Genomic DNA, 24,596 nt, shown 5'->3' on the forward strand with positions numbered 1-24,596 from the left:
CTGTAAAAAATTACTTAATCTTAAATGTCAATTTCGCTCCAATAGATTGATAATCTATTGTACCTTTTAGGTACTCTGTTACCACAGAACAGGGAAAACATATGGTATTTGTTTTTTGGGGCCTGGCTTATTTCACTAAGTATAATGGTTTCCAGTTATATCAGTTTTGTTGCAAACAACAGGATTTCATTTTTTTTTTTACTGCTGTGTAGTACTGCATAGTGTATATATACCATAATTTCTTCATTCAGTCATCAGTTGGTGGACATCTGAGTTGATTCCATGTCTTAGCTATTGTGAGTTGTGCTGCAGTAAACATGAGGGTACAGGTAATTCATGCTGATTTCATTTTCTTTGGGTAAATTCCCAGAAGTGGAATGGCTGGGTCATATGGTGTATCTAGTTTCAGCTTTCTGAGGTATCTCCATACTGTCTTCCACAATGGCTGTACTAGTTAACATTGCCATCAACAAGGGATTAGGGTACGTTCCCCCCTCACATCCTTGCCAACATTTATTATTTGCTGATTTCTGTATGAGAGCCATTCTAACTGGGATGAGGTAAAACTTCATTGTGGTTTTGATTTGTATTCCCCTGATGGCTAGTGGTCCTGAGCATTTTTCATATGGCTGTTGGCTGTTTGAAGTTCCTTTTCTTGAAAAAAGCCCATTCAGTCCTTTGGCCATTTCTTAACTGGATTGTTTGTTTTGTTGTTGTTGAGTTTCTTGAGCTCTTTATAGATTCTGGATATTAATCCTTTATCAGTATCATATCTTTCAAATATTTTCTCCCATTCTGTTAGTTGCCTCTTAACAGAGTGTTTCTTTTTTTTTTTTTTTAAGATTTATTTTGTTTATTTGAAAGAGTTACAGAGTAAGGTAGAGATAGAGAGGTCTTCCGTCGGCTGGTTCACTCCTCAGATGGCTGCAATGACCAGAGCTGCGCTGATCTAGAGCCTGGAGCCAGGAGCCAGGAGCTTCTTCTGGGTCTCCCATGTAGGTGCAGGAGCCCAAGGACTTGGCCTTCTTCCACTGCTTTCCCAGGCCATAGCAGAGAACTGGATCAGAAGAGGAGCAGCCGGGACCAGAACCGGTGCCCATATGAGGTGCCAGCGCTTCACGTCAGGGCTTTAACCCACTGTGCCACAGCGCCAGCCCCAGAGTGTTTCTTTTGCAGTGCAGAAGCTTCTTAGCTTGAAGTAATCCCATTTGTCCTTTTTGGCTTTGATTACCTGTGCTGCTGGGGTCTTTTCCAAGAAGTCTTTGGGTATGCCAATGTCTTACAGAGTTTCCCCCAATGTTCTCTAGTAATTTGATGGTATTGGGTCATAGATTAAAGTCTTTGATCCTTTTAGAGTGGATTTTTGTGTAAAGTGTAAGCTAGGGTTCTAGTTTCATACTTTTGCATACAGAGATCCAGTTTTCCTAACACCATTTGTTGAAGAGACTGTCCTTCCTCCAGGGATTGATTTTAGCTCCTTTTTCAAAGATTAAATTGGTTGTAGATGTGTGGATTGATTTCTGAAGTTTCTATTTTGTTTCATTGGTTTACACATCTATTTTTAGCCAGTACCAGGCTATGTTGATTATAACTGCCCTGTAGTGTGTCTTGAAATCTGGTATTGTGATTCCACTGGCTTTGTTTTTGTTGTATCAGATTGCTTTAGCTATTTAGGGTCTTCAGTATTTCCCTGTGAATTTTAGCATCAGTTTTTCTAGAATTGAAAAGGATCTTGTTGGTACTTTTATTGGGATCTCATTGAATCTGTAAATTTCTTGTGGTAGTATGAACATTTTGATGATATTCTTCAAATCCATGAACATGAGAGATTTTTATTTTTGTGTGTGAGTCTTCTATTTCTTTCTTTAATGTTTTGTCAGTTTTATCATAGAGATCTTTGACATCCTTGGTTCAATTTATTCTAAGGTATTTAATTTTTTCTGTAGCTATTGTGAATGGGATTGATCTTAGAAGTTCTTTCTCAGCCATGACATTTTCTGTGTATACAAGGGCTATTGATTTTTGTGTGTTAATTTTATATCCTGCCACCTTACCAAACTTTTTTTTTAATGAGTTCCAATAGTCTCTTAGTGGAATCTTTTGGATCCCCTATATATAGAATCTTGTCATCTGCAAATAGGGATAGTTTGACTTGCTCCTTTCCAATTTGCATCCCTTTGATTTCCTTTTCTTTCCTAATAGTGCTGGCTAAGCAGGACTGAATTGAATAGCAGTGAGCACAGTGGGCAGCTTTGTCTGGTTCTGGATCTTAGTGAAAATGCTCCCAACTTTTCCCCATTTGGATGAGCTCAGACACATTCAGGGTGATACGGCCTTATCTCATCTCATTCAATGAGATGCTACCTGTGGGTTTGTCATAAACTATCTTGACTGTGTTGAGGAAGGTTCCATCTATACCCAGTTTGCCTAAGGTTTTCATCATGAAAATATGCTGTATTTTATGAAATGCTTTCTCTGTACCTATTGAAATAATCCTATTATTTTTGTTCTTCAGTTTGTTAATGTGATGAATTATATTTATTGATTTGTGAATTTTGAACTATCCCTGCATACCAGGGATAAATCCCTTTTGGTCTCGGTGAATGATTTTCTGATATGTTGTTGGATTTGATTGGCTAGTATTTTATTGAGGATTTTTGCATGTATGTTAATTAGGGATATTGGTCTGTAGTTCTCTTTCTCTGTTGTATCTTTTCCAGGTTTGGGTATTAAGGTGATACTGGCTTCATAGAAGTTTTCTTTTTTAAGATTTATTTTATTTAACTGAAAGGCATAGTTACAGAGGGAGGTAGAGAGAAAGGTCTTCCATACACTGGTTCACTCCCCACATGGCCACATTGGCTAGAGATGAGCCCATCCAATCCAAAGCCAGGAGCTTCCTCCAGGTTTCCCATGTGGGTTCAGGGGCCCAAGGACTTGGGCCATCCTATGCTGCTTTCCCAGGCACATTAGCAGAGAGATGGATCAGAAGTGGAGCAGCTGGGACTTGAACAGGCACCCATTTGGGATGCTGGTGCTACAGGCCACGGCTTTAACCTACCGCACTACAGCACTGGCCCCATAGAAGGAGATTGGGAGGATTCCTTCCCTTTCAATTGTTCTGAATAGCTTGAGGAGAATTGGAGTTAGTTCTTTAAATGTCATGTAGAATTCAGCAGTGAAGCCATCTGGTCCTGAGTTTTTCTTTGTTGGGAGGGTATTTATTACTGATCCAATTTCCATCTTGGTTATGCATCTGTTTAGGTAGTCTATGTGTTCATGGCTAATTTTGGTAGGTTGTATATGTTCAGAAATCTATTTCTTCTAGGTTTCCCAATTTGTTGGCATATAGCTCTTTGTAGTAGTTTCTGATGATTCTTTTTATTTCTATGGTCTGTTGTTACATTCCTTTTTATCACTAATTGTATTGATTTGGGTCTTCTCCCTCCTTTTTTGGTTAGTTGGGCTAGTGGTGTGTCGATTTTGTTTATTTTTTCAAAAAACCTGCTCTCTGTTTTGCTATCTTTTGTATTTTTTTACTTCAACTATGTTTATTTCTTTTCTAATTTTAATTATGTCTTTTCTCCTACTAGTTTTGGGTTTGGTTTGCTGTTTTTTTAGGTCCTTGAGATGCATTGAAAACTCATTTATTTGGTGGCTTCCAATTTCTTGATGTAGGCTCCAATTGCTATATACTTTCTACTTAACACTGCTTTTTCTGTATCCCATACATTTTGATATTGTATCGTCTTCATTTGTTTCCAGAGATTTTTTGATTTCTCTTTTGATTTCTTGTATGACTCACTTTTCATTCAGGAGCATGTTGTTCCATCTTCATGTGTTTGCATATGCTCTAGAGATTCCTGAGTTGCTGATTTCCAGCTTCATTACATTGTGGTCCAAGAAGATGCATGGTATGATTTCAATTTTTTTTTTAATAGCTGAGACTTGCTTTGTAGCCTAGCATGTGGTTAAGCCTAGAGAAAGTTCCATGCACTGGTGAGAAGAATGTGTATTCTGCATCTGTAGGATGAACATTTCTATAGATATCTGTTAGGTCCATTTGGTCTGTAGTGTCGATTAACTGTTCCTTTCTTGATTTTCTGTGTGGTTAATCTGTCCATTGCTGAAAGTGAAATATTGAAGTCCCTCATTACAATTGTATTGGCATCTATGTCTCTCTTTAGATCCATTGGCATTTCTTTTTTTGTTCAACTTTTATTTAATAAATATAAATTTCCAAAGTACAACTTTTGAATTGTAGCAGTTTTTCCCCCATAACCTCCCTCCCACCCGCAGCCATCCCATCTTCCATACCATTCTTCATCATGATTCATTTTCAATTATCTTTACATACAGAAGATCAATTTAGTATATATTAAGTAAAGATTTCAACAGACTGCACCCACAAAGACACATGATCTATAGGATACTGCTTGAGTAGTAGTTTTACCATTAATTCTCATAGTACAACACATTGAGGACGGAGGTCCTACATAGGGAGCAGGTGCACAGTGACTCCCGTGGTTGATTTAACAATTGACACTCTTATTTATGACGTAACTACCCGAGGTTCTTGTCATGAGCTGCCAAGGTTATGGAAGCCTCTTGAGTTCACCAACTCTGATCTTATTTAGACAAGGCCATATTCAGAGTGGAAGTTCCCCTCTCTTCAGAGAAAGGTACTGCCTTTGATGGCCCATTCTTTCCGCTGGGATCTCACTCACAGAGATTTTTCATTTAGCTCTTTTTCTTTTTCCCACAGTGTCTTGGCTTTCCATGCCTGCGAAACTCTCATGGGCTTTTTAGCCAGATCCAAATGCCTTAAGGGCTGATTCTGAGGCCAGAGTGCTTTTTAGGGCTTTTGCCATTCTATGAGTCTGCTGTATATCCTGCTTCCCATGTATGATCATTCTCTCCTTTTTAATTCTATCAATTATTTGCAGACACTGGTCTTATTTATGTAATCCTTTTGACACTTAATCCTGTCTTTTTGATAAATTATGAACTTAACCTGATCACTTTCACAAATAAGATGGCATTGGTACATGCCGTCTTGATGGGATTGAATTGGAATCCCCTGGCACGTTTCTAGCTCTACCATTAGAGGTAAGTCTGAATGAGCATGTGCCAAACTGTAATTTTCTTCTCTCTCTTATTCCCACTCTTTTTTTTTTTTTTTTTTGGACAGAGTGGATAGTGAGAGAGAGACAGAGAGAAAGGTCTTATTCCCACTCTTATATTTAACAGGGATCACTTTTCAGTTAAATTTAAACACCTAAGAATAATTGTGTGTTAATTAAAGAGTTGAACCAATGGTATTAAGTAGAACAAAAAAACACTAAAAGGAATAAAATAGTAAGTTATTCCTCGCAGTCAGGACAAGAGCTGATCAAGTCATTTTTTCTCATAGTGTCCATTTTACTTCAACAGATTTCCTTTTAAGTGCTCAGTTAGTTGTCACCAATCAGGGAGAACATATGATATTTGTCCCTTTGGGACTGGCTTATTTCATTCAGCACGATGTTTTCCAGATTCCTCCATTTGGTTGCAAATGACCGGATTTCTTTTTTTTTTTTTTTCTTTTTACTGATGTATATATCCCATAATTTTTTTTATCCAGTCTACTGTTGATGGGCATTTAGGTTGATTCCATGTCTTAGCTGTTGTGAATTGAGCTGCAATAAACATTGAGATGCAGAGTCTTTTATTTGCCAATTTAATTTCCTTTGGGTAAATTCCAAGGAGTGAGATGGCTGGGATGTATGGTAGGGCTATATTCAGGTTTCTGAGCAATCTCCAAACTGACTTCCGTAGTGGCTTTACCAGTTTGCATTCCCACCAACAGTGGGTTAGTGTCCCTTTTTCCCCACATCCTCGCCAGCATCTGTTGTTAGTTGATTTCTGAATGTGAGCCATTCTTACCGGGGTGAGGTGAAACCTCATTGTGGTTTTGATTTGCATTTCCCTGATTGCTAGTGATCTTGAACATTTTTTCATGTGTCTGTTGGCCATTTGGATTTCCTCTTTTGAAAAATGTCTATTGAGGTCCTTGGTCCATCTCTTTTTTTTTTTTTTTTTTTGGACAGGCAGAGTGGACAGTGAGAGAGAGAGAGACAGAGAGAAAGGTCTTCTTTACTGTTGGTTCACCCTCCAATGGCTGCCGCGGCCGGTGCACCACGCTGATCCGAAGCCAGGAGCCAGGTGCTTCTCCTGGTCTCCCATGGGGTGCAGGGCCCAAGTACTTGGGCCATCCTCCACTGCACTCCCGGGCCACAGCAGAGAGCTGGCCTGGAAGAGGGGCAACCGGGATAGAATCCGGCGCCCCGACCAGGACTAGAACCCGGTTTGCCGGTGCTGCTAGGTGGAGGATTAGCCTGTTGAGCCACGGCACCGGCCTGGCCCATCTCTTAAGTGGGTTGTTTGTTTTGTTGTTGTGGAGTTTCTTGATCTCTTTGTAGATTCTGGTTATCAACCCTTTATCTGTAGCATAGTTTGCAAATATTTTTTCCCATTCTGTCAGTTGCCTCTTCAGTCTCCTGACTGTTTCTTTTGCAGTACAGAAACTTCTCAATTTGATGCAATCCCAATAGTTAATTTTGGTTTTGACTGCCTGCGCCTCCAGGGTCTTTTCCAGGAAGTCTTTGCCGGTGCCAATAATTTGCAGGGTTTCTACAATGTTCTCTAATAATTTGATGGTGTTGGGTCATAGATTTAGGTCTTTAATCCATGTTGAGTGGATTTTTGTGTAAGGTGTAAGGTAGGGGTCTTGCTTCATGCTTCTGCATGTGGAAATCCAGTTTTCCCAGCACCATTTATTGAATAGACTGTCCTTGCTCCAGGAATTGGTTTTAGATCCTTGATCAAATATAAGTTGGCTGCAGATGTTTGGGTTGATTTCTGGTGTTTCTATTCTGTTCCATTGGTCTATCCATCTGTTTCTGTACCAGTACCATGCTGTTTTCATAACAACTGCCCTATAGTATGTCCTGAAATCTGGTATTGTGATGCCTCCAGCTTTGTTTTTTGTTGTACAAAATTGCTTTAGTTATTCGACGTCTCCTGCTTCTCCATATAAATTTCAACATCATTTTTTCTAGATCTGAGAAGAATGTCTTTGGTGTCTTGATTGGCATTGCATTGAATCTATAAATTGCTTTTGGAAGAATGGACATTTTGATGATGTCGATTCTTCCAATCCATGAGCATGGAAGATTTTTCCATTTTTTGGTATCCTCTTCTATTTCTTTCTTTAAGGTTTTGTAATTCTCATCGTAGAGATCTTTAATGTCCTTGGTTAAGTTTATTCCAAGGTATTTGATTGTTTTTGTAGCTGTTGTGAATGGGATTGAGCTTAGCAGTTCTTTCTCAGCTGTGGCATTGCTTGTGTATACAAAGGCTGTTGATTTTTGTGCATTGATTTTATATCCTGCTACTTTTCCAAACTCTTCTATGAGTTCCAATAGTCTCTTGGTAGAGTTCTTTGGATCCCCTAAATAAAGAATCATATCGTCTGCAAAGAGGGATAGTTTGACTTCTTCCTTCCCAATTTGTATCCCTTTAATTTCTTTTTCTTGCCTGATGGCTCTGGCTAAAACTTCCAGAACTGTGTTGAATAGCAGTGGTGAGAGTGGGTATCCCTGTCTGGTACCAGATCTCAGTGGAAATGCTTCCAACCTTTCCCCATTCAATAGGATGCTGGCCGTGGGTTTTTCATAAATTGCTTTGATTATATTGAGGAATGTTCCTTCTGTACCCAATTTGCTTAGAGTTTTCATCATGAAAGGGTGTTGAATTTTATCAAATGCTTTCTCTGCATCTATTGAGATAATCATATGGTTTTTCTTCTGCAGTTTGTTAATGTGGTGTATCACATTGATTGATTTGTGAACATTGAACCATCCCTGCATACCAGGGATAAATCCCACTTGGTCTGGGTGGATGATTTTTCTGATGTGTTGTTGTATTCTGTTGGCAAGAATTTTATTGAGGATTTTTGCGTCTATGCTCATCAGGGATATTTGTCTGTAATTTTCTTTCAATGCTGCATCTTTCTCTGGCTTAGGGATTAAGGTGATGCTGGCTTCATAGGAAGAATTTGGGAGGATTCCATCTTTTTCCATTGTTCTGAATAGTTTGAGAAGAAATGGAGTTAGTTCTTCTTTAAGTGTCTGGTAGAATTCAGCAGTGAATCCATCTGGTCCTGGGCTTTTCTTTGTTACGAGGGCCTTTATTACTGTTTCAATTTCTTTCTCAGTTATGGGTCTATTTAGGTTTTGAATGTCTTCATGGTTTAGTTTAGGTAGATTGCATGTGTCCAGGAATCTATCGATTTCTGATAGATTTCCCTGTTTGCTGGCATACAACTCTTTTTAGTAATTTCTGATGATTCTTTTATTTCTGTGGTGTCCGTTGTTACATTTCCTTTTTCATCTCTGATTGTATTGATTTGGGTCTTTTCTTTTTTTAGTTAGTTGAGCCAATGGGGTGTCAATTTTATTTTTTCAAAAAAACCAGCTCTTCACTTGGCTGATTTTTTTGTAATTTTTTTTTATTCAATCCTGTTTATTTCTTCTCTGATTTTAATTATTTCTCTTCTCCTACTAGATTTGGGTCTGGTTTGCTGCAGTTTTTCTAGAACCTTGAGATGTGCTGAAAGCTCATTTATTTGGTGCCTTTCCAATTTCTTGATGTAGGCACCTATTGCTATAAACTTTCCTCTCAACACTGCTTTTGCCATATCCCATAAGTTTTGATGTGTTGTGTTGTTATCCTTATTTACTTCCAGAAAGTTTTTGATTTCTCTCTTGATTTCTTCTATGACCCAGTATTCATTCAGGGGCATGTTGTTCAGTCTCCATGTGTTTGCATACTCTCTAGGGATTCCTGAGTTGCTAATTTCCACCTTCATTCTGCTGTGGTCTGAGAAGCTGCATGGTATAATTCTAATTCTTTTAAATTTGCTGAGACTTGCTTTATGGCCTAGTATGTGGTCAATCCTAGAGAAGGTTCCCTGCACTGCTGAGAAGAATGTAAAATCTTTAGATGTAGGATTGAAAGTTCTGTAGATATCTGTTAGATCCATTTGGGCAATAGTGTAGATTAAATCTGCTGTTTCCTAGTTGATCTTCTGTCCGGTTGATCTGTCTATTTCTGAGAGTGGAGTATTGAAGTCCCCCAGTACTGTTGTATTGGAATCTAAGTCTCCCTTTAAGTCCCTTAACATATCTTTTAAATAAACTGGTGCCCTGTAATTAGGTACATATACATTTATAATAGTTACATCTTCCTGTTGAATTGAACCCTTAATCATTATGTAGTGTCCCTCTTTGTCTCTCTTAACAGTTTTTGTGTTAAAGTTTATTTTGTCTGATATTAATATGGCTACACCTGCCTTTTTTTGGTTTCTGTTGGCATGGAATATCTTTTTCCAACCTTTCACTTTCAGTCTGCATGCATCTTTGTTGGAAAGATGTGTTTCTTGTAGGCAGCAAATAGATGGGTTTTGTTCCTTAATCCATTCAGCCAGTCTGTGCCTTTTAACTGGAGAGTTAAGTCCATTAACGTTCAGTGTGACTATTGATAAGTAGTGACTTTGCCCTGCCATTTTCCCAAAGACATTTTCTAGTATATGCTCTGAGCTTCCTATGATCTTTTACTGGTAGATTTTCTTCCTTTACCTTCTTTCATATTGATGGCCGTGTTTCTGTGTTTCTGTGTGTAACACATCTTTAAGCATCTTTTGCAGGGCTGGACGAGTGGCAACAAATTCTTTCAATTTCTGTTTGCTATGAAAGGTCTGTATTTCAACTTCATTCACAAATGAGAGCTTTGCAGGATATAATATTCTGGGCTGGCAGTTTTTCTCTCTTAGCACCTGGGCTATGTCTCGCCATTCCCTCCTAGCCTGTAGGGTTTCTGATGAGAAGTCAGATGTGAGTCTAATTGGAGATCCTCTGAGAGTAATCTGACATTTCTCTCTTGCACAGTTTAGGATCTTTTCTTTATGTTTCACTGTGGTGAGTTTAATTACAACGTGTCGTGGTGAGGATCTCTTTTGGTCATGTTTACTAGGGGTCCTATGAGCTTCCTGTACTAGGATGTCATTGTCCTTCTCCAAGCCCAGGAAGTTCTCTGCTAGTATCTCACTAAAAAGGCCTTCTAATCCTTTCTCCCTCTCCATGCCTTCAGGAACTCCTAGAACCCAAATGTTGGGTTTTTTAAATAGTATCCTGTAGATTCCCAACAATATTTTTTAGATTTCTAATTTCCTCTTCTTTTCTTTGGTTTGACTGTATGCTTTCCTGTGCTCTGTCTTCTAAGACCGATATTCTCTCTCTGTTTCACTGACTCTGTTTTTAAGGCTCTCTAATGTGTTTGTCATTTGAGCTATTGAGTTCTTCATTTCATTTTGATTTCTCTTCACTATCACACTTTCCAGTTCTACTAGTTTCTGCGTTTCCTTTTGAATCCTCCTTAAGATTTCATTTTCAGAAGAGAGATTGTCTATCCTGTCCGATAAGGATTTCTGTAGTTCAAGAATTTGCTTTTGAAAACTTCTAAATGTTCTTATCATAAATTTTTTGAAATCCATATCTTGCATTTCTTCTATCTCATCATCTTCATAATCTTGGCTTGGGGTGTTATTTTCATTTGAGGGCATCTTAATGTCTTCGTTGATCTTGTTCCCTCAGTTTCTGTGTTTATTGCTTGGCATTTTTAAGGTATTCTTTGAATTCTTCTTCCCTCGCTGTTTTTTTTTTTCTTGCTCTGCTATGACTATGTTAAGTGGACTGTCTTCTGTTGGAGGAGCCTTGGAGGCTTGAGATGGGTGTAGCCAGAGAGCTCTGCTTAGTTCTTCAGGGTTAAGGGTGTGCCAAAGGTGACACACTCATGTTAGGCGTGGTAGATCTCTCTCTCTCTTTATTTATTTATTTATTTATTTTATTCAGAAGGCAGAATTGATGGTAGTCAGCTTCTGATCTCTGGCTTCTGTGTGTATATCATTCGTCTGTTTTTTCCCACAGACCACCCAAAGAATCTGTGCTGCCCTCAGTGTGGGCTCAGTTTCTCCTGCAGTCTCCCACCGGGTTGGCAAGGTTACTGAATTGTAGCGTCTCTGGAGAATACTCACGTGACCTCCGTGAGTTCTCTCACCCACCGGTCCCACCCCCCCACCCCCCCACGCCTCAGTTCATTACCTCTATCCTTTCACTAAATGTTAACCTCCTGGTATTTCACCCTCCCAGAGTCAGGTTTTTCTGTTTGAGGGCAGGCGCAGTTCTGAGCAACAATATTTTTTAGATTTCTAGTTTCCTCTTCTTTTTTTTGCTTTGTCTGTATACTTTCCTGTGCTTTTTGCTTTTTTTTTTTTTTTTTTTGACAGGCAGAGATAGAGAGAGAAAGAGAGAAAGGTCTTCCTTCCGTTGGTTCACCCCCTAAATGGCTGCTACTGCTGGCGTTCTGTGCCTATCCAAAGCCAGGAGCCAGGTGCTTCCTCCTGGTCTCCCATGGGGTGCAGGACCCAACCACTTGGGCCATCCTCCACTGCACTCCCGGGCCACAGCAGAGAGCTGGCCTGGAAGAGGAGCAACCTGGACAGAACCAGCACCCTGACCAGGACTAGAACCCGGGGTGCCAGCACTGCAGGAGGAGGATTAGCCAAGTGAGCTGTGGTGCCAGCCAATGTGCTCTGTCTTCTAAGTCCGATATTCTCTCTTCTGCCTCACTGATTCTGTTTTTAAGGCTCTCAATTGTGTTTTTCATTTGTTCTATTGAATTCTTCATTTCATTTTGTTTTCTCTTCAATATCTCAATTTCATGTTCTATTAAATTCCTCATTTCATTTTGATTCCTCTGTAAGATTTCATTTTCATGAGAGAGATTTTCTGTCCTGTCCTGTATGGATTTCTGTAGTTCATGCATTGGTTTTTGATAACTTCTAAATGTTCTTATCATAATTTTTTGAAATTCATATCTTGCATTTCTTTTATCTCATTATCTTCATAATCTTGTGTTGGTGTGTCATGTTCATTTGGGAGCATCATGATGTCTCCCTTGTTTTTGTTGTTTGACATTGTGAAGATATTCTTTGGTTGTTTCTTCTTCTTCTTCTTCTTCTTTTTTTTTTTTTTTTCCGCTGTGGCGGCTTTTCTCATTATACTATGACTCTCGATTAAGTGGACTGTCTGCTTTTGATGAATCTTTAGAGGCTTGTGGTGGGTGTGGCCAGAGAGCTGTGTTCAGTTATTCAGGGTTAAGGGTGTGCCAAAGGTGACACACCCAGGTTTGGCATGGTAAACCTCTCTCTCCCTCCCTCCCTCCCTCCCTCTCTCCCTCCCTCCCTCCCTCTCTCCCTCTATTCAGAAGGGAAGTAATTTCACTCACACTCAGCTGAGCTCTTCTTCTCATGGCAATCAGTGCCTGAGCGCTAGCCCCAGTGGGTATAATATTTGTCTGCTCTGTCCCAAGGACCACACAAAGGATCTGTGCAGTCCTCAGTGTAAGCTCAGATTCCTCTGCAATGTCTCTCACCAGGTAGCCAGGGCCACCCAAATTTGTGGCATCTCCCACTGAGACAACCCACGTCTCAGCCACACTGTGAGTTCTCCCACACACCCTCAGTGTTTTTTTTTTTTCCCCACATTCCTGGTTCATAAGCTCCACACATTCACTAGGTCTTAGTCTCCTGTTATTTCTCCCCACCAGAGTCAGGTTTTTCTGTTTGGCTGAGGGAGGGCACAGCCCCAAACTGGTGCAGCTGTTAACATATGTCCAAAATGGCACCTGATCTATTGTCTTGCTCACCTTTGTAAGGTGAGTGGAGAGAGAGAGAATCGTGTCCATACCGGTCCCTTTTATTTTTTTCCTCTCCTCTAGTTAGGCTGGTGTACTTTCCCCCATGGGGCTTCAAGCCTCATTCCCTCTAGGGTCTTCCTGCCACTTTTCCACCAGTGTCTTGGGCTACTGTGGTTTCGCGTCACCTCCCTTTCCAGCGCTGGAGCAGAGACTCTCTCTGCATCTGGGTTCCCAAGCTGTGGGCGCACATGCCCTCCACATAGGTCCACCATGTGGACCTAACTCTTCCCTGAGACTGCAGTATCTCCACTTTTATTAAATTATCTTTTCCTGGACTATCAGTGAGCTCCCTCCCTATTCTGACATCTTGGAGCCCTCCTCCCAGGTGTCCCATAGTTAGGTGCGTATATGTTTACAATAGTGACATCTTCCTGTTAAATTATTCCCTTAATCATTACATAGTGCCTGTCTTTGTCTCTTTTTTTTTTTTTGACAGGCAGAGTGGACAGTGAGAGAGAGACAGAGAGAAAGGTCTTCCTTTTGCCGTTGGTTCACCCTCCAATGGCTGCCGCGGTAGGCGCGCTGCGGCCGGCGCACCGCGCTGATCCGATGGCAGGAGCCAGGTGCCTATCCTGGTCTCCCATGGGGTGCAGGGCCCAAGGACTTGGGCCATCCTCCACTGCACTCCCTGGCCACAGCAGAGAGCTGGCCTGGAAGAGGGGCAGCCGGGACAGAACCGGCGCCCCGACCGGGACTAGAACCCGGTGTGCCGGCGCCGCAAGGCGGAGGATTAGCCTAGTGAGCCGCGGCGCCGGCCTGTCTTTGTCTCTTTTAACAGTTTTTGTGTTAGTCTATTTTGTCTGATATTAGGATGGGTACCCCAGCTCTTTTTTGGTTTCGGTTAGCATAGAATATTTTTTTTCCATCCTTCACTTTCAGTCTGTGTGCAGCTTTGATGGTGAGATGTGTTTCTTGTAGGCAGTAAATAGATGAGTTTTATTTTTTAATCCATTCAGCCATTCTTTATCTTTTTTAAAAAAAGATTTGTTTATTTATTTGAAAGCCATAGTTTTTACAGAGACTCTCTCTTTCTCTCTCTCTCTCTCTCTCTCTCTGCCTCTCCCTCTCTGTCTGTATAACTGTGACTTACAAATAAAATAAATAAATCCAAAAATAAAAGAGAGAGAGAAAGAGAAGTCTTCCATCCGATGGTTCACTCCAGAGGTCTTTGCTGGTCATGTCTGTTAGGGGTTTTATGTGATTCCTGTACTTGGATATCTTTTTCTTTCTCCATATTAGGGAAGTTTTCTGTAATTATTTCACTAAAAAGACCTTTAATCCATTCCTTCTTTCCACACCCTCAGGAACTCCTAAGATCTTTATATTGGGTCATTTGATAGTATCACATAAATCTCCAACACTGTTTTTTAGTTTTCTAATTTCTTCTGCTTTTTTTTATCAGATTGTAAAATTTCCAGAGATTTGTCTTCTTGCATAGATATTCTTTCTTCTGCCTCATCCAATCTGTTTTTAAGGCTTTTCATGTTTTTTGTCTTTTTGAATTCTTCATTTCCAGTTTTTTGTTTTGATTTCTCTTTAAAATCATAATTTCTTACAAAGAATAATTTTCATTCATGTTATTTTTGAATTTCTTTATTTCTAACTAATCTTATGATAAATTATTTGAATTTTGCTTCTGGTTTTTCTTCAATCTCTTCATTTTCACATTGTACTGTAGTGTTATGTTCTTTTGGGGGCATTCTGTTGTCGTCTTTATTCTTTTTTTTTTTAAAGATTTATTTATTTGAAAGTCAGAGTTACATAGAGAGAGAAGAGGCAGAGAGAGAGAGAGAGAGGTCTTCCATCCGCTGGTTCACTCTCCAGTTGGCTGCAGCGGCCCAAGCTGCGCTGATCCGAAGCCAGGAGCCAGGGGCTTCTTCCAGGTTTACCATGCTGGTGCAGGCGCCCAAGGACTTGGGCCATCTTCTACTGCTTTCCCAGGCCAGAGCAGAGAGCTGGATTGGAAATGGGCCAGCCAGGTCTTGAACTGGCACCCATATGGGATGCCAGTGTTTCAGGCCAGGGCATTCACCCACTGTGCCACAGCACTGGCCCCTGTCTTCTTTATTCTTATGTCTTGAATTGCTGTGTTTGTTATTATGCTTTTGTGGGGATACTTGTTGTTTTTTTTTTCCCTCTGATGGTTTTCATCTTTGGTCTGTTCCTATTTGGCTTAGTGGAGTGTCCACTTTTTCAGTGAATACCTAGAGGCAAGTGGTTGGTGTGGCCAGGGGGCTCTGTTCAGTGCTCCAAGGTGAAGGGAGTGTCTAAGGTGACACCTAGGTTGGACCTGGCAAATCTTTTTTTTTTAACCTGAGGGGAGGTTTGTTCTATTCTGTTGGTGTAGTCCCATTATCACCACCTCTCCTCAAAGGAGACCAGTGCCTGGGCACTAGGCCCAGTGGATACAGTATTCATCTTCACTGCCACAAGAACCAGAGAGTGGATTTGCGCAGTCCTTGAGTTAAGCATGGATTCCACAGCAGTGACCCTCAACAGGGAATCAGGAAGCATGGAGGGAGCATGTGGAGCCTCCTATAGTGACTACCACATCCTGCACCCTCCCACGCAGCCACAGTGTTTTCACGGTCCCAGCACACAAGCTTCCCACAGTCACGAGTACCCAGCCCCCTGTCAGTTTACTCAGCCAGACCCAGGCACCTCTTACTTGGCTGGTTGCTGGGCACGTGGACATGAGCCACTGGCACAGCTGTTACATATGTCCAAAATGGTGCCTACCCTCTCAGATTGTTACAGGATGCCTGTGCCAGGTGGTTGGGGAGAGACAATTGTGTCCCCCTCTTTTTCCTCCTCTAGTTTGTCAGGTACACTGTCCCCCACAGAGCTCCAGATTCCTGCCAGGTCTTCTTGCAGCTTTATTGCCAGTGGGTTGGCCTGCTGTAGTCTGGTTTCACCTCATCTCTAGATCTGGTGCTGAGGTTGTTAACTGCTGTGGTCCTGAGTTGCACATGTCTATACCCTCCACGTAGGTCCACAGTGTCCCTCTAATTTGTCTGGAGTTTCCTCTGTTGTTTTCTCCCTAACTCTTCCCTGAGATTGCACTTTCTCCATGTTTTTTAAACCGTTTTCTCCTAGACTGGAGCAGTAAGCTCCCTCCCTATTCTGTTGTCTTGGATCCAGTTTGAAGTTTGAGTTTAGCATGATCCATTATCTCAGTTTTATAAGATATAGGATACTTCTTGGCTATACAAACTGATAAAGTAGAATTTATCCTACTGGGAGCAGTTTTCTTCATCTGTGAAGACCTATATAGTAAATGAGTTCTTAAGAAAATAATTCTTTTGTAAAAATAAATTTTTTAAATTTATTTGAAATACAGAGTTACACAGAGAAGGAGAGGCATAGAGAGAGAGACAGAGAGAGGTCTTCCATCTGCTGGTTCACTTTCCAGTTGGCCGTAATGGCTGGAGCTGTGCTGATCTGAAGCCAGGAGCCAGGAGCTTCTTCCAGGTCTCCCACGTGGGTGCAGGGGCTGAAGGACTTAGGCCATCTTTTACTTCTTTCCCAGGCCATAGCAGAGAGCTGGATCAGAAGTGGAGCATCCACGACTCGAACTGGTGTCCATATGGGATGCTGGCACTGCAGACGGCAGCCCCAAGAAAATAATTCTTTTTTTTTTTTTTTTTTTTGACAGGCAGAGTGGACAGTGAGAGAGACAGAGAGAAAGGTCTTCCTTTGCTGTTGGTTCACCCTCCAATGGCCGCCGCGGCTGGCGCGCTGCAGCCGGCGCACCACGCTGATCCGATGGCAGGAGCCAGGTGCTTCTCCTGGTCTCCCATGGGGTGCAGGGCCCAAGCACTTGGGCCATCCTCCACTGCACTCCCTGGCCACAGCAGAGAGCTGGCCTGGAAGAGGGGCAACCGGGACAGAATCCGGTGCCCCGACCGGGACTAAAACCCGGTGTGCCGGCGCCGCAAGGCGGAGGATTAGCCTAGTGAGCTGCGGCGCTGGCCAAGAAAATAATTCTTAACAGAGAATCTAACAAGATTCTTATTGCATGATGTAGAAAACGAAAGGAAGCAAGATTATCAGGTGCCAGCCCCAGAAGGTGGAAATGAGGTTCTAGAAATTAGCATGGCTGATTTTGGTTACGTGCTCTGATTTCCTGAGGGGGAGCTGGGGTTTTTATGATTGTCTTTATATAATCTTATGCCTGGCCTTTGTGGCAAATCAGTGAAAATAGCTGGTTTGGTTATTATTTCCCATGAGTATAGTGGAAAGCAGAAGTTAAAAACCAGAAATCCTTAAGTCCTGATATAACTCCTTTCTAAACAGAAATAGCAGATGGAGCTATCTGTAAAACTCTGTGTCATGTGATACTGTACATACAGATTTCCCTAGGAGTAACTAAGGTTGAATTGTGTTTCTCTGCTGTAGATTTTCTGTGTGACCTTACCTGTGGTTTTTATTTTCAGCCAACATTTTCAGTTTCTTTATCGTTGATACAGTTGTAAATCTCACTCTAGCTTTTGAATTGCATAGCCTCCTGAATTCTTTTGAAGTTTTTATTATTTGAGTGTAATAAGGTTCACTGTCAATCAGCATTGCTCAGTATTGGTTTATTCCATTTTACATTGTGATCCTAAATAAATTTAGTATGCTCTTTTTCTCCATAGGTTTTCTGTGCTTCCTGCTGTAGCCTGAAATGTAAACTGTTATACATGGACAGAAAGGAAGCTAGAGTGTGTGTAATTTGCCATTCAGTGCTGATGAATGGTGAGTATCGAAAAGAGTATGATTTCACAGTGGAGACTGAACGATAGAATTCCTATGAAAAAAAGTTTTTCCTCAATGCCTTTCTCTACAAATTACTCACTTTCTCAAAAGTTGTAACTTTAAAAATATTGAGTTAAGTTTTCATCTTTTGAAAGTATATTAGCATTTCAAAATTCCTGTTCCTAATTTAATGAATGAATGCTAAAGCCAGAAAAGTTTTTGGAGGTAGAATAGAAGTTCTTTGGGAATCTGATGTTATGTAGCTATTAGGATTCCTATGAAATGATCTGAAGTGGGTGGGGTTTGGGAGCTGTTGACCTGGATGACAAGATATGTTGCAAATGGGCTGAGATTTTCTTCCCAAGAGAAGCTCTTTCTAGGAAATACCTTAATAATTTAGAGTATATTCTTAATAACTCATCTTATTAAAATATATATTTTAGATTTAGGATCAAATAGAAAGTTGCATTTTTCTCAATTATCTCTTTAATCTTACTTTCCTACTTAGATTTATTATGAGGATGATGGTTTTCAATCTAGTTGTTATGTGGAAAAAGAATATAGCCAGAGGGAAGGTAAATAAATCTTACTTACTATTCATGTTTTGAGGAGCTAGAAACAAATCCAAGGGCATTTTAGTTAAAAAAAGAAAAACAAAAATACCTGGAGTATTCTTAGTGTTTTCTCTTTGAATGTGTCTTTGTACACAGAACAGTTACTAATAGACATAAAGTGTTGAATTTGGACACCACTGCTGCCTGTGCCTGGATAATGTGCCTCCCAGAGGATGGAACTTACTGCTCTGAGATCCCTCCTGCCTTGTCTGTCTGCATTGCTCATAGTGATGTTTTCCTGTTGCTGCCTTATTAACCTATTGCATGTCAGTTAATCTGGTCTGTTCTAATCTCCTATGATCCCCCTAATTTCCTCCCATTTCTGAATTCTTATAATTTTGTTCAAATATGACTTATTCTCTCTACTCTTAAGGGTCACTGTTTTGATGATAGTTATCTCACTTGATTTGTCAATTGATGGTTTTTATTCTACTACTTTCATTTTTTGAAGCATATCCACAGAGGAGAGCATGTTACTTAATTACAATACTTAACACCTCTTTTATTTGATAAGATCTTCCAACTGGATAGCTATTTATTTATTTTAAGTTGGCATAGCTAAAGATGAAGGAAATGGTAGAGGATTCATATGGAATATTTGCTTTTTATTAAGCTAAGGAGTCCCTTAACAGGGGATCCTAAGGTGATCTACTTTTCCTGGTTTTTCCAGCGTCCTTTCCTCTTGCATGGCTTAGCCTGATCTTTTTCTGAATATTTAATTTGATGTGTTCCCTATCTCTTTTCCTTTTCTCTTCCTCCCCTCTTCCTGCTAGTGCTTTCAAAGGAGCATAGCTTTTGTAAATAGTCCTGTCTTGCAGTTTGGAGGCAATAAATATTCAGAATCTTATAGATCATTCTTTTATATTGAATGATATTTTTAAAAAATGCTTAAAAATTGGGTGTTTTCTATTCCTGGTCATGTGGTATTACCTGAACTTTGAAAATAAAATTTGATATCATATTTATAGCATTTTCATCCTATTTATTTATTTAAGAGGCAAAGAGAGGGAGACAGAGATACAGATAGATACAGAGATGGAGAAGAGAGAGCAAGACAGAATGATCTCCCATCCACTGTTTCCCCAAATGCCATCAGTGACTGGGAGTGGGCCAGGGCTGAAGCCAGGAGCTGGGAACTCGATCCCCGTCTCCCTTGTGAGTGGCAAGAAGCCAGTCACTTGAGCTTTCAGGGCTGCCTCCCAGAGTCTGCATTGGCAGAAAGCTGGAGTCAAGAGTCAGAGCCAGGAATCAAACCCAAGCATTCCAATATGGGATGGTGGTGTCTTAACTCAAGGCCAAATGCTTGTTCCATCCCATTTTCTTTTAAATACAATGCCTGATACATCAGTGTTAGTAAAATTACACAGAATTCTTACATGTCTGTGATCACGTTTATATGGAATTGGTGCATTTTCATGTTCGAATGGGTCCTGTGCTTTTGAGACACACCAAAGATGTGAAATGGTTGTTATTGATAGGTAAAGCAGAAATCACGGAAATGTAGAGATATGTTCTCCTGAGTTGTAGGCTTTAGAATTTTTCAGATGAGCTTTTATCTCAATTAAAAAGAGCCTAGTCTAGAAATGAAACTAAGAATCATACAATGTAGTCATACAATCAGGAGTTTTAGCTCCTGATTTTGACTTTTGATAGAACTTTATAAAATGCATTAACTATTAAACCCAGAAATGCCTAAGTGCTATCCCATTGGAAATCCTTAACGTTTGATATTGCTTTACTCCCTATTGAGGGAATGTGTGATCTCCTTTAAAGAAGCCAGGGTCCTAGTCTTTAACTCAGATTGATCTAGTATCAGTCTGTATCAGATGACCATATAATTCTTTTCATTATTTTTAATATCATGTAATTCTTATTTGCTGCAAGTAGTTTACTTAGCTAAGTGGTCTCCTTTATTGAACACAATCACCTATCCTTAATACCTTCACTAGCTGGAAGAGAGAAATATTGTGAGTGTTAATGAGCAGGAGCTACTTTATTTATCCAATATTGTGGAGGTCTTGATGTCCATAATTTGCAATCCATTCACATTGATTGTGTCTGTATTTGCTTTAGCTCAAGCCTGGGAGAACATGATGAGTGCCTCAAGCCAGAGCCCTAACCCTAACAATCCTGCTGAATACTGTTCTACTATCCCTCCCTTGCAGCAAGCTCAGGCCTCAGGAGCCCTGAGCTCTCCACCTCCCACTGTGATGGTACCTGTGGGAGTTTTAAAGCACCCTGGAGCAGAAGGTAGGGGATCATGTGCTATTCTCTCTCTTTTTCCTCACCAAGTTCCTCTGAAAAGGTGCTGATGTGACTTTGCAGCACAAGTCTTTTAAACACTGCAGATAAGGCCCTTTGGGTGGTTGTTAAAGTGAAAAAACAAGGTGAGAAATGTGTCAATACTATTTCTGGGCAAGTAAAAAATAACTGTGTTGGCCTGATACTTTGGAGGCACCTCTGGAAAATATGCCAATCTCCTCTCCAGTTTAAGAATGGAACATTTATACTGCTTATACTTGAAAAGAGGTGCAGGATTTGAAGTCACCCTGTAAAATCCTAGCCTCATGCTTACCCTAATGTTCTTTGTAGAGGTCTAGTAAGTGATGGAAACTAGAGTTCTTCCTTCTGACCAGCCTGCTGTAGTTTTGCTTTTTGGAATATGCATTGCCATTTTCTCTTTTCATTTTTAATCCATCCATTGTAAAAATATGAAAATATTGTATTGGGATATAGACCTTTAAGTCCAGAACTTTAATTCTGATATATAGTATGACAGGTAGAAAATGATGGCGTAAACTTACTTTGGCTTACTATATAACTTAACATTTATGATATTGTCAGATGAAAGGTACTTTATGCATTTAGGAGATTATGTATAGTAAAAATGACAATTATATATTTCCTTAAAATGATCTTATCACAAAGTTTTCTTGATAATTAAAACTCAATCTTCCTTAGTTAACTATATATCTTTTCATCTAGTAATATCCCCTACCCCTTACTAAATGGCCCTTTTCCCCTTTTAAAGATCGAAGACTTTTATTGACATTATCGTACTCTTCCCATTTCCCAATCTTTTCAGATCATCCCTTGGTCATACTCCTTGTAGTTTTGGGAGTTCAGGCTTGCTCTCTTAAAAATCTTTATTCTCTTTACTTCATTTATCATTTTTGTTGTTCTTCCCCAGTCTCTGTTTTGACTGTTTGAATTGATTTTCAAAATTGGATTTAAAGAAAACATTTCATCAAACTCAGTTTTCCAGCTTTTTCCTAGTCCTTTCACTAAAATGAAAACTGCTTTTGCACTGCCGGATCAGTCTTTCACTTCTTCAGTTATACTTTTGCCAAAGATCTGGTCAGTTTACTTCCCAGGTTCTTAATGTATCTGTGCCAACTCTTCCTTTATTAATTTACAATTCTTCAACATTCTTCAGGGCATCTTTTGCCCTTTAACAGTAAGTACCATATTACTTTTCCAGATGTTTAATTTCTGTGGAAACTTCATATACTGTTAGGATATGTGGATTTCTAGGGCTATTTTTTTTTGCCTGCTATGAATTTATTTCCTGGGTATTTACAGGACAGATCATATGACCTAATTATAGATGTGTTTAAGAACTCCTAATAGTATTTTAAAGCAACATGTTTTAAATATTTGTATCTGAGTCATAGATGTAAAGAACATATTTAAATTGTGTTTTTTATTATAACCATTTTTATGTAGTTATAGTTCTAATTTCTAGTTTTAAGATGCTAAATAGTGATTTCTTTGTACATCTGGAGTTGGTGTCCTTCTCTTCATTCACCTTAGAAACCCTATCACTGTCACATTGATGCCTATTTTATTTTTCTGGCCCCTCAAGTGGCTCAGCCCAGAGAGCAAAGGAGAGTTTGGTTTGCTGATGGGATCTTGCCCAATGGAGAAGTTGCTGATGCAGCCAAATTAACAATGAATGGAACTTCCTCTGCAGGAACCCTGGCTGTGTCACATGACCCAGTCAAGCCAGTAACTGCCAATCCTCTACCACCAGAGGTAAGAAAAACAAAACAGCAATTAGCAGTGCCTACTTGCTTTATTCAGTGTTGTGTTGCCTGCCTCTGTCTTTCCTTTCACTAAGTTGAGTGACTTGTGGAACCCTGTGGGTTTTGATCAGTTTTAGTACATTGGTGCACATGTCTTTGTATGTGTGTGTGTGTAGCAGTAAGAAACATGTGGCAAAATCAGCTGTTCTTGTTTGCTGTGTATTTAGAAGTTTTCTAGGAGAAAGATTCTCATGGATGCTGTTCTTAGATGAGCTCAGGCTGTTGCTGTAGCAAGAGGCTGGGCTATAGGACATCCTGACCTCCTGATATACTGGTTTTAAATCATGTTCCCCAGATTCTTTGATGACCTCTTGGAGTACCACAGTGAGGAAAGGTGGGGCAATATGAAGATGGCTGAGTGCCCCTCTGTTCCTTCTCTTCAACCTGAGCTTCTCTAGTTCTTTTCTGTTTTAGCTATTATATTTCCATTTTAGATTTTAGAAAGGGATTCCAAGCCTGCAGAGATACTGAAAACCATTGGTTTAATTGATGAAAGGCCCACATAATTTATCTAAGGGAACTATACATAGTATGCTGTCATTTTTACCATGTTTCTTTTTTTAAAAAAGAAAAGATTTATTTATTTATTTGAAAGTCAGAATTACCAGAAAGAGAGGAGAGGCAGAGAGAGAGGTCTTCTATCCAATGGTTCACTCCCCAATTGGCCGCAATGGCCAGAGATACACTGATCCGAAACCAGGAGCCTCCTCCAGGTCTCCCACACAGGTGCAGAGGCCCAAGGACTTGGGCAATCCTCCATTGCTTTCCCAGGCCCCAGCAGAGAGCTGGATCAGAAGTGGAGCAGCCGGGTCTCGAATCGGCGTCCGTATGGGATGCCAGCGCTTCAGGCCAGGACATCAACCTGCTGTACCACAGCGCCAACCCCTACCATGTTTCTATGGAAATAGCAGTCACCATTTAGTAGTTAATGGGATCCTCTTTCCTTGGGGCCTAAGTTTTAACAGGAGACAAATAAATACTTTTTGGTTTTTTTTTTTTTTTTAGAGTCAGTGAAGAGGCAGAGCCACCCATAATCGCAATTTGAAAGTATACACACAAAATCCTTTTACGAAGTGGGTGCTTTTCTCTCACTGGTTGTCTCCTTGAATTTGGAGGTCAAGGTTGTGTTAGGCCATTAATTCTAATTAAGTATTTAAGTTCACTTTTAAAACAAAATCGGAGAATAAATGTATCCGTGAAGTTTGTTATTTTTTTGAGACATTTTAGGTTCATAGCAAAATAGAGAGGAAAGTACCCCTTCTATCTACACATGCATAGCTTCTCCCATTATCAAGTCTCCTACTGGAATAGTACAGTTTTGCAGTTGCTGAATCGATTTTGATACATCATAATCACCTCAAACCCACGGCTTACATTAAGGTTGAAAGAAATGTGTTTGTTTATTTGTTTTTTGTTTTTTAAGATTTATTTTATTTATTTGAAAGAGTTAGAGAGGGAGAGGCAGAAAGAGAAAGAAAGATCTTCTGTCCACTGGTTCACTCCCCAAATGGCCACAGCAGCCCAGGGCTGTGTCAGACCGAAGTCAGGAGCCAGGAACTTCTTCCCAGGCTCCCACATGGGTGCAGGGGCCCAGGGAGTTGGGGCATCTTCTGTTGCTTTCCCAGGCACATTAGCATGAAGCTGGATAAGAAGTGGAGCAGCTGAAACTTGAACCTGCGCCTATATGGAATGCTGGTGTTGTAGGCAGAGGCTTTACCTACTATGCTGCAATGCCGGCTTCTGGATAAAGTTTTTACAACTGGAGTTTTTCATAGAATTTTTAGTTACTGATTGTTTATACAAGGATACTTCCAAGGAAAAAGTGGAATTAAAATATTATTTTGGTAGAAAAAATTTTGAGATCAATGCATAGTTCTTCATAATATGCATTCTCTTTGAACTTTTTGAAGATCCTTTGCAATAATATTATTTGAGGTATTTTTCTCCCATGCAATTTTTTATTTAGTTGTAATTGAAATTCCATGTTGATAGAAATAGGTTTATTGATGTAAAAAGCTGAGCTTGCTGTTTGAAGAAGAAATATTAAAGCAGGTCATACCTGTCTTCAGATATTTGTATTTTAGGGATTTTTCTATGACTATAGTGATGACAGGAGTCAGAACTATGTCTTATCCTTTGTATTTTCACAATGGCTTTGGCAAGAAAGTTTCTTTCTCTCTTTTTTTGTTTTTTAAAGATTTATTTTATTTATTTGAAAGGCAGAGTTACAGAGAGGTAGAGACAGAGAAAGAGATCTTCCATCCTCTGGTTCACTCCCCAAATGTCCACAGTAGCCAAGGCT

The 24,596-nt window shown here is 40.0% G+C and overlaps 1 protein-coding gene across 4 annotated transcripts in view; it reads left to right on the forward strand.

Moving 5' to 3' along the window:
* ZFYVE9 (zinc finger FYVE-type containing 9) overlaps nt 1-24,596 on the forward strand; it is a 217,359-nt gene that overhangs the window by 109,219 nt on the left and 83,544 nt on the right. For 3 of the 4 annotated variants that reach the window (XM_062191321.1, XM_062191322.1, XM_062191323.1), the window contains 3 exons: nt 17,496-17,595; nt 20,283-20,459; nt 22,075-22,244. In XM_062191321.1, coding sequence (XP_062047305.1) covers nt 17,496-17,595; nt 20,283-20,459; nt 22,075-22,244 — 447 coding nt within the window. The remainder of the gene's footprint in view (nt 1-17,495; nt 17,596-20,282; nt 20,460-22,074; nt 22,245-24,596) is intronic. The other variant, XM_062191324.1, reaches the window with a different exon arrangement.

The sequence above is a fragment of the Lepus europaeus genome, chromosome 5 (genome assembly GCF_033115175.1).
Source record: "Lepus europaeus isolate LE1 chromosome 5, mLepTim1.pri, whole genome shotgun sequence".
NCBI lineage: Eukaryota > Metazoa > Chordata > Mammalia > Lagomorpha > Leporidae > Lepus > Lepus europaeus.